Here is a 13,623-nt window from a genome sequence, read left to right on the forward strand (position 1 = left end):
TATAGCATACGTGGAATATAAACAACCTTCCTTTCATGATGTATGCTTATATAGCACAGGGCTAATCAGAAAATAAGACAGTCTTCATAAATCACTGCAGTAGAGACTCTGTATTCCAATTTGGTCCTTAAATAGTAACAAGTGTATTAATCATCTGTTTGCCAGTATCAGCATTTTATCTATCATAGCTACATAGCTGTAAAATAAAAAACTCTAAAATAAACTTTTACTAAGAAAGCTCTGTAGAGCTCTCCTAGCTGTGATTGGCTCCTCCGGGCACATTTTCTAAACTGAGTCTGGTAGGAGGGGCATAGAGGGAGGAGCCAGCCCACACTGTTAAACTCTTGCCAATGGCTCCTGGTGGACGCGTCTATACCCCATGGTAATAATATGGACCCCAGCATCCTCTAGGACGTAAGAGAAATCACAGAGACCTGGTTATACGCATACTGATTCCCCCACGAGTAGGATCTCTTCCATATGTCCGCAATGTTGCCAACAAGAAACTTCCGTTTCACAGACAGAGAGATCTATCCAACTCAGAATCACATTCATGTGCGCAGACATGTGTACATTCCTTACAGCACACATGCTGCCTGTGGCACAGAATCAGGTCCTGTATTGTCAGGACAGACATTTTCCATTAAATGCCTATCAAGTCAGCCACTGTCTACTCTGGGTGAAATTATTTTGTTTCAAGGTTTAGGTTTTAATTCAGTCCTCTAAAAATTCCACTTAACACGTCTATATTAAATCAGTATGAAATGTAAACAGTTATTTAAACGCAAAGGATAAACTTACTGTGGAACTTTTGAAAACATGATCTTTGCGTTCTGAAGTTCCTCCTTCATCTCCTCTCTGGGCATGTCATCCAGGCACAGGACACAGCAAATTTTTGTAAAATGTTCTTTATCAGTGATAATGGGATAATTATTCACTACATAGATGCAAATCAGCCCAACTATTAATTTGCTTTGTATAATCTTTTTATCCAGTTGCTTTTTATTATGGAATGGTTCACAGAGGTTATTGAGAATTTTCAAAATCAGTGCGTGTACCTGTGTTGTAGAAACAAACAATGTCATTGTAGGAATAAGGAAACATTAAACAGATCCAATGCAATCTCTCTCAGGTATGGGAGAGATTTGAGGATTTAAATCACATTAAAAATAATTCTATTAATCAGCTACATAATTATTTAAATCAAAAAGAACAAAGTATAAAGAAAAAGTAAAAAATAGAGACTCCATAAAACCTGCATTTATATTGTACAGATGGGTCCACCGTTATCTTGACTAGTTTTCTGCGCCTAGTTACAACATGACTTATTAGCATAAACCTTTCATCTATTGTTCTCAGATGCAATACAATACAGAGAACTATACAGCAGGGGATTAAGTCATTAAAGGAGGGGATTAAGTCCGACTGGCCAGTCTCAGTTAATCCTATTAAAGGTCAAGATAAATGTGGACCCATCTGTACAATGTAGAGCAACATTGAGAAATTGCATTCTACTGACAAGGGGCCTAATTCAGACCTTTTCGTAAAAGGAAAATCTTTCTCTAATGGGCAAAACCATGTGCAGTGCAGGTGGGGCAGATATAACGGGTGTAGTATGTTATGCCGGCGGCCGGAATCCCGGCAGCCAGCATACCGGCGCCGGAATCCCGACTGACGGCATACCAACAGCAGGGCGAGCGCAAATGAGCTCCTTGCGGGCATGGTGGCGCGCGTACGCTATCTATTCTCCCTCCCGGGGGGTCGTGGACCACAAGAGGGAGAAAAGCTGTCGGTATGCCGACGGTCGGGATTCCGGCGCCGGTATGCTGGTCGTCGGGAGCCCGGCCGCCGGCAAACTGAAGACCACCCGATATAACATGCGCAGAGAGAGTTAGATTTGGGTGTGTCTGTGCAGGGTAAATACTGGCTGCTTTATTTTTACACTGCCATTTAGATTTCAGTTTCAACACACCCCACCCAAATCTAACTCTCTCTACACATGTTATATCTGCCCCACCTGCACTGCACATGGTTTTGCCCATTAGAGAAAAAATAAGAATTTACTTACCGATAATTCTATTTCTCGTAGTCCGTAGTGGATGCTGGGAACTCCGTAAGGACCATGGGGAATAGCGGCTCCGCAGGAGACTGGGCACAAAAGTAAAGCTTTAGGACTACCTGGTGTGCACTGGCTCCTCCCCCTATGACCCTCCTCCAAGCCTCAGTTAGGATACTGTGCCCGGACGAGCGTACACAATAAGGAAGGATTTTGAATCCCGGGTAAGACTCATACCATCCACACCAATCACACCGTATAACCTGTGATCTGAACCCAGTTAACAGCATGATAACAGAGGAGCCTCTGGAAAGATGGCCCACAACAATAATAACCCGATTTTTGTAACAATAACTATGTACAAGTATTGCAGACAATCCGCACTTGGGATGGGCGCCCAGCATCCACTACGGACTACAAGAAATAGAATTATCGGTAAGTAAATTCTTATTTTCTCTGACGTCCTAGTGGATGCTGGGAACTCCGTAAGGACCATGGGGATTATACCAAAGCTCCCAAACGGGCGGGAGAGTGCGGATGACTCTGCAGCACCGAATGAGAGAACTCCAGGTCCTCCTCAGCCAGGGTATCAAATTTGTAGAATTTAGCAAACGTGTTTGCCCCTGACAAAGTAGCTGCTCGGCAAAGTTGTAACGCCGAGACCCCTCGGGCAGCCGCCCAAGATGAGCCCACCTTCCTTGTGGAATGGGCTTTCACAGATTTTGTCTGTGGCAGGCCTGCCACAGAATGTGCAAGCTGAATTGTACTACAAATCCAGCGAGCAATAGTCTGCTTAGAAGCAGGAGCACCCAGCTTGTTGGGTGCATACAGGATAAACAGCGGGTCAGATTTCCTGACTCCAGCCGTCCTGGAAACATATATTTTCAGGGCCCTGACTACGTCCAGCAACTTGGAGTCCTCCAAGTCCCTAGTAGCCGCAGGTACCACAATAGGCTGGTTCAGGTGAAACGCTGAAACCACCTTAGGGAGAAATTGAGGACGAGTCCTCAATTCTGCCCTGTCCGAATGAAAAATTAGGTAAGGGCTTTTATAGGATAAAGCCGCCAATTCTGAGACATGCCTGGCTGAAGCCAGGGCCAACAGCATTACCACTTTCCATGTGAGATATTTTAAGTCCACAGTGGTGAGTGGTCCAAACCAATGTGATTTTAGGAACCCCAAAACTACATTGAGATCCCAAGGTGCCACTGGAGGCACAAAAGGAGGTTGTATATGCAGTACCCCCTTGACAAACGTCTGAACTTCAGGAACTGAAGCCAGTTCTTTTTGGAAGAAAATCGACAGGGCCGAAATTTGAACCTTAATGGACCCTAATTTTAGGCCCATCGACAGTCCTGTTTGCAGGAAATGCAGGAAACGACCCAGTTGAAATTCCTCTGTAGGGGCCTTCCTGGCCTCGCACCACGCAACATATTTACGCCAAATACGGTGATAATGTTGTACGGTTACATCCTTCCTGGCTTTGATCAGGGTAGGGATGACTTCATCCGGAAAGCCTTTTTCCTTCAGGATCCGGCGTTCAACCGCCATGCCGTCAAACGCAGCCGCGGTAAGTCTTGGAACAGACAGGGTCCCTGCTGGAGCAGATCCCTTCTTAGAGGTAGAGACCACGGTTCCTCTGTGAGCATCTCTTGAAGTTCCGGGTACCAAGTCCTTCTTGGCCAATCCGGAGCCACGAGTATAGTCCTTACTCCTCTCCTTCTTATGATTCTCAGTAACTTGGGTATAAGAGGCAGAGGAGGGAACACATACACTGACTGGTACACCCACGGTGTTACCAGAGCGTCCACAGCTATTGCCTGAGGGTCCCTTGACCTGGCGCAATACCTGTCTAGTTTTTTTGTTGAGGCGGGACGCCATCATGTCCACCTTTGGTTTTTCCCAACGGTTTACAATCATGTGGAAAACTTCTGGATGAAGTCCCCACTCTCCCGGGTGGAGGTCGTGTCTGCTGAGGAAGTCTGCTTCCCAGTTGTCCACTCCCGGAATGAACACTGCTGACAGTGCTATCACATGATTTTCCGCCCAGCGAAGAATCCTTGCAACTTCTGCCATTGCCCTCCTGCTTCTTGTGCCGCCCTGTCTGTTTACGTGGGCGACTGTCGTGATGTTGTCTGACTGGATCAGCACCGGCTGACCTTGAAGCAGAGGTCTTGCTAGGCTTAGAGCATTGTAGATGGCCCTTAGCTCCAGGATATTTATGTGAAGTGATGTCTCCAGACTTGACCACAAGCCCTGGAAATTTCTTCCCTGTGTGACTGCTCCCCAGCCTCTCAGGCTGGCATCCGTGGTCACCAGGATCCAGTCCTGAATGCCGAATCTGCGGCCCTCTAGAAGATGAGCACTCTGCAACCACCACAGGAGAGACACTCTTGTCCTTGGGGACAGGGTTATCCGCTGATGCATGTGAAGATGCGATCCGGACCATTTGTCCAGCAGATCCCACTGAAATGTTCTTGCGTGGAATCTGCCGAATGGAATCGCTTCGTAGGAAGCCACCATTTTTCCCAGGACCCTTGTGCATTGATGCACTGAGACCCGGTCTGGTTTCAGGAGGTTTCTGACTAACTCGGATAACTCCCTGGCTTTTTCTTCCGGAAGAAACACCTTTTTCTGGACTGTGTCCAGAATCATCCCTAGGAACAGCAGACGTGTCGTCGGAATCAGCTGTGATTTTGGGATATTTAGAATCCACCCGTGCTGTCGTAACACTACTTGAGATAGTGCTACTCCGACTACTAACCGTTCCTTGGATCTTGCCCTTATCAGGAGATCGTCCAAGTAAGGGATAATTAAGACGCCTTCTCTTCGAAGAAGTATCATCATTTCGGCCATTACCTTGGTAAAGACCCGGGGTGCCGTGGACAATCCAAACGGCAGCGTCTGAAACTGATAGTGACAGTTCTGTACCACAAACCTGAGGTACCCTTGGTGAGAAGGGTAAATTGGGACATGGAGGTAAGCATCCTTGATGTCCAGAGACACCATATAGTCCCCTTCTTCCAGGTTCGCGATCACTGCTCTGAGTGACTCCATCTTGAACTTGAACCTTTGTATGTAAGTGTTCAAAGATTTCAGATTTAAAATAGGTCTCACCGAGCCGTCCGGCTTCAGTACCACAAACAGCGTTGAATAATACCCCTTGCCCTGTTGCAGTACGGGTACCTTGATTATCACCTGCTGAGAATACAGCTTGTGAATGGCCTCCAATACCGCCTCCCTGTCGGAGGGAGACGTCGGTAAAGCAGACTTTAGGAACCGGCAAGGGGGAGGTGTCTCGAATTCCAATTTGTACCCCTGAGATACCACCTGAAGGACCCAGGGGTCTACCTGCGAGTGAGCCCACTGCGCGCTGAAATTCTTGAGACGTGCCCCCACCGTGCCTAAGTCCGCTTGTAAAGCCCCAGCGTCATGCTGAGGACTTGGCAGAAGCGGGAGAGGGCTTCTGTTCTTGGGGATTTGCTGTCTGTTGCAGCCTTTTTCCCCTTCCTCTGCCCCGGGGCAGAAATGAGGAGCCTTTCGCTCGCTTGCCCTTATGGGGACGAAAGGACTGCGCCTGATAATACGGCGTCTTCTTATGTTGAGAGGCGACCTGGGGTAAAAATGTGGATTTCCCAGCTGTTGCCGTGGCCACCAGATCTGACAGACCTACCCCAAATAACTCTTCCCCTTTATAAGGCAATACTTCCATATGCCGTTTGGAATCCGCATCACCTGACCACTGTCGCGTCCATAACCCTCTTCTGGCAGAAATGGACAGCGCACTTACTCTTGATGCCAGTCGGCAAATATCCCGCTGTGCATCACGCATATATAGAAATGCATCTTTTAAATGCTCTATAGTCAGTAATATACTGTCCCTGTCTAGGGTATCAATATTTTCAGTCAGGGAATCCGACCAAGCCAAACCAGCACTGCACATCCAGGCTGAGGCGATTGCCGGTCGCAGTATAACACCAGTATGTGTGTAAATACATTTTAGGATACCTTCCTGCTTTCTATCAGCAGGATCCTTAAGGGCGGCCGTCTCAGGAGAGGGTAGAGCCACCTGTTTTGATAATCGTGTGAGTGCTTTATCCACCCTAGGGGGTGTTTCCCAACGCGCCCTAATCTCTGGCGGGAAAGGATATAATGCCAATAATTTTTTAGGAATTATCAGTTTTTTATCGGGGGAAACCCACGCTTCATCACACACCTCATTTAATTCCTCAGATTCAGGAAAAACTACAGGTAGTTTTTTCTCACCGAACATAATACCCTTTTTAGTGGTATTAGTATTATCAGAAATATGTAAAACATTTTTCATTGCCTCAATCATGTAACGTGTGGCCCTACTGGAAGTCACGTTTGTCTCTTCCCCGTCGACACTGGAGTCAGTATCCGTGTCGACGTCTGTATCTACCATCTGAGGTAACGGGCGTTTTAGAGCCCCTGATGGCTTTTGAGACGCCTGGACAGGCACAAGCTGAGTAGCCGGCTGTCTTATGTCGTCAACTGTTTTTTGCAAAGAGCTGACACTGTCACGTAATTCCTTCCATAAGATCATCCACTCAGGTGTCGACTCCCTAGGGGGTGACATCTCTATTATAGGCAATTGCCCCGCCTCCACATCATTTTCCTCCTCATACATGTCGACACAACGTACCGACACACAGCACACACACAGGGAATGCTCTGACAGAGGACAGGACCCCACTAGCCCTTTGGGGAGACAGAGGGAGAGTATGCCAGCACACACCAGAGCGCTATATATATACAGGGATAACCTTAAATAAGTGTTTTTCCCCCTTATAGCTGCTATTTGTAATTATTACGCCAATTAGTGCCCCCCTCTCTTTTTTACCCTGTTTCTGTAGTGCAGGACTGCAGGGGAGAGTCAGGGAAACGTTCTTTCAGCGGAGCTGTGAAGGAAAATGGCGCCTGTGTGCTGAGGAGTTAGGCTCCGCCCCCTTCTCGGCGGCCTTTTCTCCCGCTTTTATGTGGCATCTGGCAGGGGTTAAAATTCATCCATATAGCCCTGGGGGCTATATGTGATGTATTTTCGCCAGACAAGGTGTTTCTATTGCTGCTCAGGGCGCCCCCCCCCTAGCGCCCTGCACCCTCAGTGACCGGAGTGTGAAGTGTGCTGAGGAGCAATGGCGCACAGCTGCAGTGCTGTGCGCTACCTTGGTGAAGACAGGATGTCTTCTGCCGCCGATTTTCCGGACCTCTTCTTGCTTCTGGCTCTGTAAGGGGGCCGGCGGCGCGGCTCTGGGACCGGACTCCGAGGCTGGGCCAGTGTTCGGTCCCTCTGGAGCTAATGGTGTCCAGTAGCCTAAGAAGCCCAATCCACTCTGCACGCAGGTGAGTTCGCTTCTTCTCCCCTTAGTCCCTCGATGCAGTGAGCCTGTTGCCAGCAGGTCTCACTGAAAATAAAAAACCTAAAACTAAACTTTCACTAAGAGCTCAGGAGAGCCCCTAGTGTGCACCCTTCTCGGTCGGGCACAAAAATCTAACTGAGGCTTGGAGGAGGGTCATAGGGGGAGGAGCCAGTGCACACCAGGTAGTCCTAAAGCTTTACTTTTGTGCCCAGTCTCCTGCGGAGCCGCTATTCCCCATGGTCCTTACGGAGTTCCCAGCATCCACTAGGACGTCAGAGAAATGTTGCTGTTGCAATCAGGTCGGAATTAGGACCAAAGTAATTTCCGCTCAGTTTACATTTTTCTAATAGCTCTGCTGTCACACAGTGAATGATTCCAAGTTGAGAGTAAAGCAGAACAAGCAAGTAACTGCAGCTGGATAAACCATGTTACAACGCCAGGGGTGCAAACACACATTTTTTTTTTGCATGTTCATCCATCTCCCCAAACTGTACACACTGTGCTATTCTTCCTCTCCCCTACAATTCCTTCCCTCACTGTGTAAACATTCTTAGAACCATAGAACCCAGCAATGCCGGGGCATCTGGTGAGAGAACCCTGCCACAGTTAGTCTGGCCCACAGTCACATGGCAGCAGTGATCGCAAAATACGCGCTATAGCGCGTTTTTACGCGCTACAAGCAGAGGGGTACTCTCTTTTTTAAAATGAGCGGGTCCTGCAGGACGCGCTGTCTCTAACTGACCAGCTTCTCCCCGCCCAATCGCGCTGCCGGCAATGTCTCCCCATTCAAGTGCGGCTGAGACGTGACGTTCCTCCTCCCTCCGTGCTGCGCCAAACTACAGTAAGAAGCAGCTGCGAGCAGGCGCCAAGGGCGGGCTGTGTTATGACACACAGTGGCTGCTCACTAGCCAGCACAGCGCGATCATTGAAGAAGGCTGTGTCTCTCTGGCTGCATATGGCTGTACTCTCTGGGGGATTAAGTAAGTTATACTTATAATCAACTAACAGAGAGTATGTGTGTGGTAGGGAGGAGAGTGTTGGCAGCTAATGATGCAAATATGGGGGATGGGGCAGTGCCCATGATACACTCTGCCCATACCTCCTCAGTATCCATTATAAACACACCAAATACTCCCACAGTGGGCAACATACACCCCCCACACATACCCACACAGTGACCAACACATGCACACCCACAGTGGCCATTATATACTGCTCTACCTGGCGCAATGTGTATAATGTGCTCTACCTGGCGCAATGTGTATAATGTGCTCTACCTGGAGCAAAGTGTATAACGTGCTCTGCCTGGCTCAGTGTGTGTATAGGTGCTTCTACCTGGTGCAATGTGCTCTGCCTGGCGCAAAGTGTATAATATACTCTGCCTGGCGCAAAGTGTATAACATACTCTGCGTGGCGCAAAGTGTATAACGTGCTCTACCTGGCGTAATGTATATAACGTTCATCACTGTCGCAATGTGTGTAACTTGCTCTGCCTAGTGCAAAGTGTATAACGTGCTCTGCCTGGCTCAGTGTGTATAGGTGCTTCTACCTGGTGCAATGTGCATAATGTGCTCTGCCTGGCGCAAAGTGTATAATGTGCTCTACCTGTCGCAATGTGTGTAACGTGCTCTGCCTGGCGCAAAGTGTATAACGTGCTCTGCCTGGCACAGTGTGTATAGGTGCTTCTACGATGTGCAATGTGTATAATGTGCTCTGCCTGGCGCAAAGTGTATAACGTGCTCTACCTGGTGCAATGTGTATAAATGTGCTCTACCTGGTGCAATGTGTCTCAGTGCTCTACCTGGTGCAATGTGTATAGCGTGCTCTACCTGGCGCAGTGTGTATAAGTGATTCTACCTGGTGCAATGTGTATAAGCGTCGTTACTCTGTGGTGTAATGTGAATTGATACTATTATGTGGCCAAGCCCCTTCCCCACAAAGCCAGACCCCTAAGTTTTTTATGCGCGCCAAAGCCTAATTCTGAGTTGATATTGCAAAGTATGGACAGTTGAGTTGATCGCAGCAGCAAGTTTATTAGCAATTGGGCAAAACCATGTGCACTGCTGGGGGGGGGGCAGATATAACATGTGCAGAGAGAGTTATATTTGGGTGGCGTGTATTTAAACTGAAATCTAAGTTGCAGTGTAAAAATAAAGCAGCCAGTATTTACCCTGCACAGAAACAAAATAACCCAGCCAAATCTAACTCTCTCTGCAAATGTTATATCTGCCCCCCCTGCAGTGCACATGGTTTTGCCCAATTGCTAATAAACTTGCTGCTGCGATCAACTCAACTGTCCATACTTTGCAATATGGGAAGGGAACCACCAATTCACTTTCTGCCAAAGGGCACCAAAATGTCTAGGTACAGCTCTGGAGCAGTGTTCTGTATGCTACACAGCCCAGCAGCACTGTCACCCCCTTCTCACACTTTTGTAGTGTCCAAATCAAGTTGTGGGGTTTCATATTTGAATCATTAATAAGATTAATAATAACCTTCATTCTGATGGGACCCAGGATAGGACAGGTAGGACCACAAATTTCAAAAAAGTGAGGGGTCCCTGGGACCCACTTTTTTTTTGGCTCAGCGCGATCACTGTGGCAGTTACAAAATGGAAGGAGTGGGAAGCCACTAAATTTTCTAGTGCCCACCTAATACTTTTGCTAATGTGTGTACTTGTTTTAATGGTGGTGGAACATTTGTTTAAAGTGGCTACTAATACCAATCATCTGGTACCCAAAAAAAAATAAGATTTTACTCACTGGTAAATCTATCTCTCGTAGTCCGTAGTGGATGCTGGGACTCCGTAAGGACCATGGGAAATAGCGGCTCCGCAGGAGACTGGGCACAACTAAAAGAAAGCTTTTGGTCTAACTGGTGTGCACTGGCTCCTCCCTCTATGACCCTCCTCCAGGCTTCAGTTAGGATACTGTGCCCGGAAGAGCTGACACAATAAGGAAGGTTTTTGAATCCCGGGTAAGACTCATACCAGCCACACCAATCACACCGTATAACTCGTGATACAATACCCAGTTAACAGTATAACAACAACTGAGCCTCTCAAAAGATGGCTCAACAATAACCCTGTAGTTAAACAATAACTATATACAAGTATTGCAGACAATCCGCACTTGGGATGGGCGCCCAGCATCCACTACGGACTACGAGAAATAGATTTACCGGTGAGTAAAATCTTATTTTCTCTGACGTCCTAAGTGGATGCTGGGACTCCGTAAGGACCATGGGGATTATACCAAAACTCCCAAACGGGCGGGAGAGTGCGGATGACTCTGCAGCACCGAATGGGCAAACTCTAGGTCCTCCTCAGCCAGGGTGTCAAACTTGTAGAATTTAGTAAATGTGTTTGACCCCGACCAAGTAGCTGCTCGGCAAAGTTGTAGAGTCGAGACCCCTCGGGCAGCCGCCCAAGAAGAGCCCACCTTCCTCGTGGAATGGGCTTTCACTGATTTAGGATGCGGCAGTCCAGCCGCAGAATGTGCAAGCTGAATTGTACTACAGATCCAGCGAGCAATATTCCGCTTTGAAGCAGGTGCACCCAACTTGTTGGGCGCATACAGGATAAATAGCGAGTCAGTCTTTCTGACTTCAGCTGTCCTGGAAACATAAATTTTCAGGGCCCTGACTACGTCCAACAACTTGGAAGCCTCCAAGTCTTTCGTAGCCGCAGGCACCACGATAGGTTGGTGCAGATGAAAAGCTGATACCACCTTAGGGAGAAACTGGGGACGAGTCCTCAATTCTGCCCTATCCATATGGAAAATCAGATAAGGGCTTTTACATGACAAAGCCGCCAATTCTGATACACGCCTGGCCGAAGCCAAGGCCAACAACATGACCACTTTCCACGTGAGATATTTCAATTCCACGGTTTTAAGTGGCTCAAACCAATGTGACCTTAGGAAATCCAACACCACGTTGAGATCCCAAGGTGCCACTGGAGGCACAAAAGGGGGCTGAATATGCAGCACTCCCTTAACAAAAGGAGTGTCCTGTCTGAGCGGCAGAGGCCATGGGTCCTCTGAGATCATTTCTTGAAGTTCCGGGTACCAAGCTCTTCTTGGCCAATCCGGAACAATGAGTATAGTTCTTACTCCTCTTCTCCTTATTATCCTCAGTACCTTTGGTATGAGAGGAAGAGGAGGGAACACATAAACCGACCGGTACACCCACGGTGTCACTAGAGCGTCCACAGCTATCGCCTGAGGGTCTCTCGACCTGGCGCAATATCTTTCTAGCTTTTTGTTTAGGCGGGACGCCATCATGTCCACCTGTGGCTTTTCCCAACGGTTTACAATCAGTTGGAAGACTTCCGGATGAAGTCCCCACTCTCCCGGGTGGAGGTCGTGTCTGCTGAGGAAGTCTGCTTCCCAGTTGTCCACTCCCGGAATGAACACTGCTGACAGTGCTAACACGTTATTTTCCGCCCATCGGAGAATCCTTGTGGCTTCTGCCATCGCCGTCCTGCTTCTTGTGCCGCCCTGTCGGTTTACATGGGCGACTGCCGTGATGTTGTCTGACTGGATCAGTACCGGCTGGTTTTGAAGCATGGGTTTTGCCTGACTTAGGGCATTGAAAATGGCCCTCAGTTCCAGAATATTTATGTGTAGGGAAGTCTCCTGACTTGACCATAGTCCTTGGAAGTTTCTTCCCTGTGTGACTGCCCCCCAGCCTCGAAGGCTGGCATCCGTGGTCACCAGGACCCAGTCCTGTATGCCGAATCTGCGGCCCTCTTGAAGATGAGCACTTTGCAGCCACCACAGCAGAGACACCCTGGTCCTTGGAGACAGGGTTATCAGCCGATGCATCTGAAGATGCGATACGGACCACTTGTCCAACAGGTCCCACTGAAAGGTTCTTGCATGGAACCTGCCGAATGGAATTGCTTCGTAGGAAGCTACCATCTTTCCCAGGATCCGCGTGCAGTGATGCACCGACACCTATTTTGGTTTTAGGAGGCCTCTGACTAGAGATGACAGCTCCTTGGCCTTCTCCTCCGGGAGAAACACTTTTTTCTGTTCTGTGTCCAGAACCATCCCCAGGAACAGTAGACGTGTCGTAGGGACCAGCTGTGACTTTGGAATATTTAGAATCCAGCCGTGCTATTGTAGCACCTCCCGAGATAGTGCTTCCCCGACCAACAACTGCTCCCTGGACCTCGCCTTTATCAGGAGATCGTCCAAGTACGGGATAATTAAAACTCCCTTCTTTCGAAGGAGTATCATCATTTCGGCCATTACCTTGGTGAATACCCTCGGAGCCGTGGATAGACCAACGTCTGGAATTGGTAATGACAATCCGGTACCACAAATCTGAGGTACTCCTGGTGAGGATGGTAAATGGGGACATGCAGGTAAGCATCCTTGATGTCCAGTGATACCATGTAATCCCCCTCGTCCAGGCTTGCAATAACCGCCCTGAGCGATTCCATCTTGAACTTGAATCTTTTTATATATGTGTTCAAGGATTTCAAATTTAAAATGGGTCTCACCGAACCGTCCGGTTTCGGTACCACAAACATTGTGGAATAGTAACCCCATCCTTGTTGAAGTAGGGGCACTTTGACTATCACCTGCTGGGAATACAGCGTGTGAATTGCCTCTAACACTGCCTCCCTGCCTGAGGGAGTTGTTGGCAAGGCAGATTTGAGGAAACGGCGGGGAAGGGGGGGGGGGGGGGGAGACGTCTCGAATTCCAGCTTGTACCCCTGAGATACTACTTGAAGGATCCAGGGATCCACCCTGATTGCTGAAGTTTTTGAGACGGGCCCCCACCGTACCTGGCTCCGCCTGTGGAGCCACAGCGTGGACTTGGAGGAAGCGGGGGAGGACTTTTGCTCCTGGGAACTGGCTGTATGCTGCAGCTTTTTCCCTCTACCTCTGCCTCTGGGCAGAAAGGACGCGCCTTTAACCCGCTTGCCCTTATGGGGCCGAAAGGACTGTACCTGATAATACGGTGCTTTCTTTGGCTGTGAGGGAACATGGGGTAAAAATGTAGACTTCCCAGCTGTTGCTGTGGAAACGAGGTCCGAGAGACCATCCCCGAACAACTCCTCACCCTTATAAGGCAAAACTTCCATGTGCCTTTTAGAATCTGCATCACCTGTCCACTGCCGAGTCCATAACCCTCTCCTGGCAGAAATGGACATTGCACTTATTTTAGATGCCA

The 13,623-nt window shown here is 48.5% G+C and overlaps 1 protein-coding gene across 7 annotated transcripts in view; it reads right to left on the bottom strand.

Moving 5' to 3' along the window:
• Nucleotides 1-13,623, bottom strand: part of RNF213 (ring finger protein 213) — a 680,515-nt gene that overhangs the window by 542,320 nt on the left and 124,572 nt on the right. For all 7 annotated transcript variants that reach the window (XM_063928518.1, XM_063928521.1, XM_063928520.1 and 4 more), the window contains one exon: nucleotides 802-1,058. In XM_063928518.1, the coding sequence (XP_063784588.1) occupies nucleotides 802-1,058 (257 nt within the window). The remainder of the gene's footprint in view (nucleotides 1-801; nucleotides 1,059-13,623) is intronic.

This window comes from Pseudophryne corroboree, chromosome 6 (genome assembly GCF_028390025.1).
Source record: "Pseudophryne corroboree isolate aPseCor3 chromosome 6, aPseCor3.hap2, whole genome shotgun sequence".
Lineage (NCBI taxonomy): Eukaryota > Metazoa > Chordata > Amphibia > Anura > Myobatrachidae > Pseudophryne > Pseudophryne corroboree.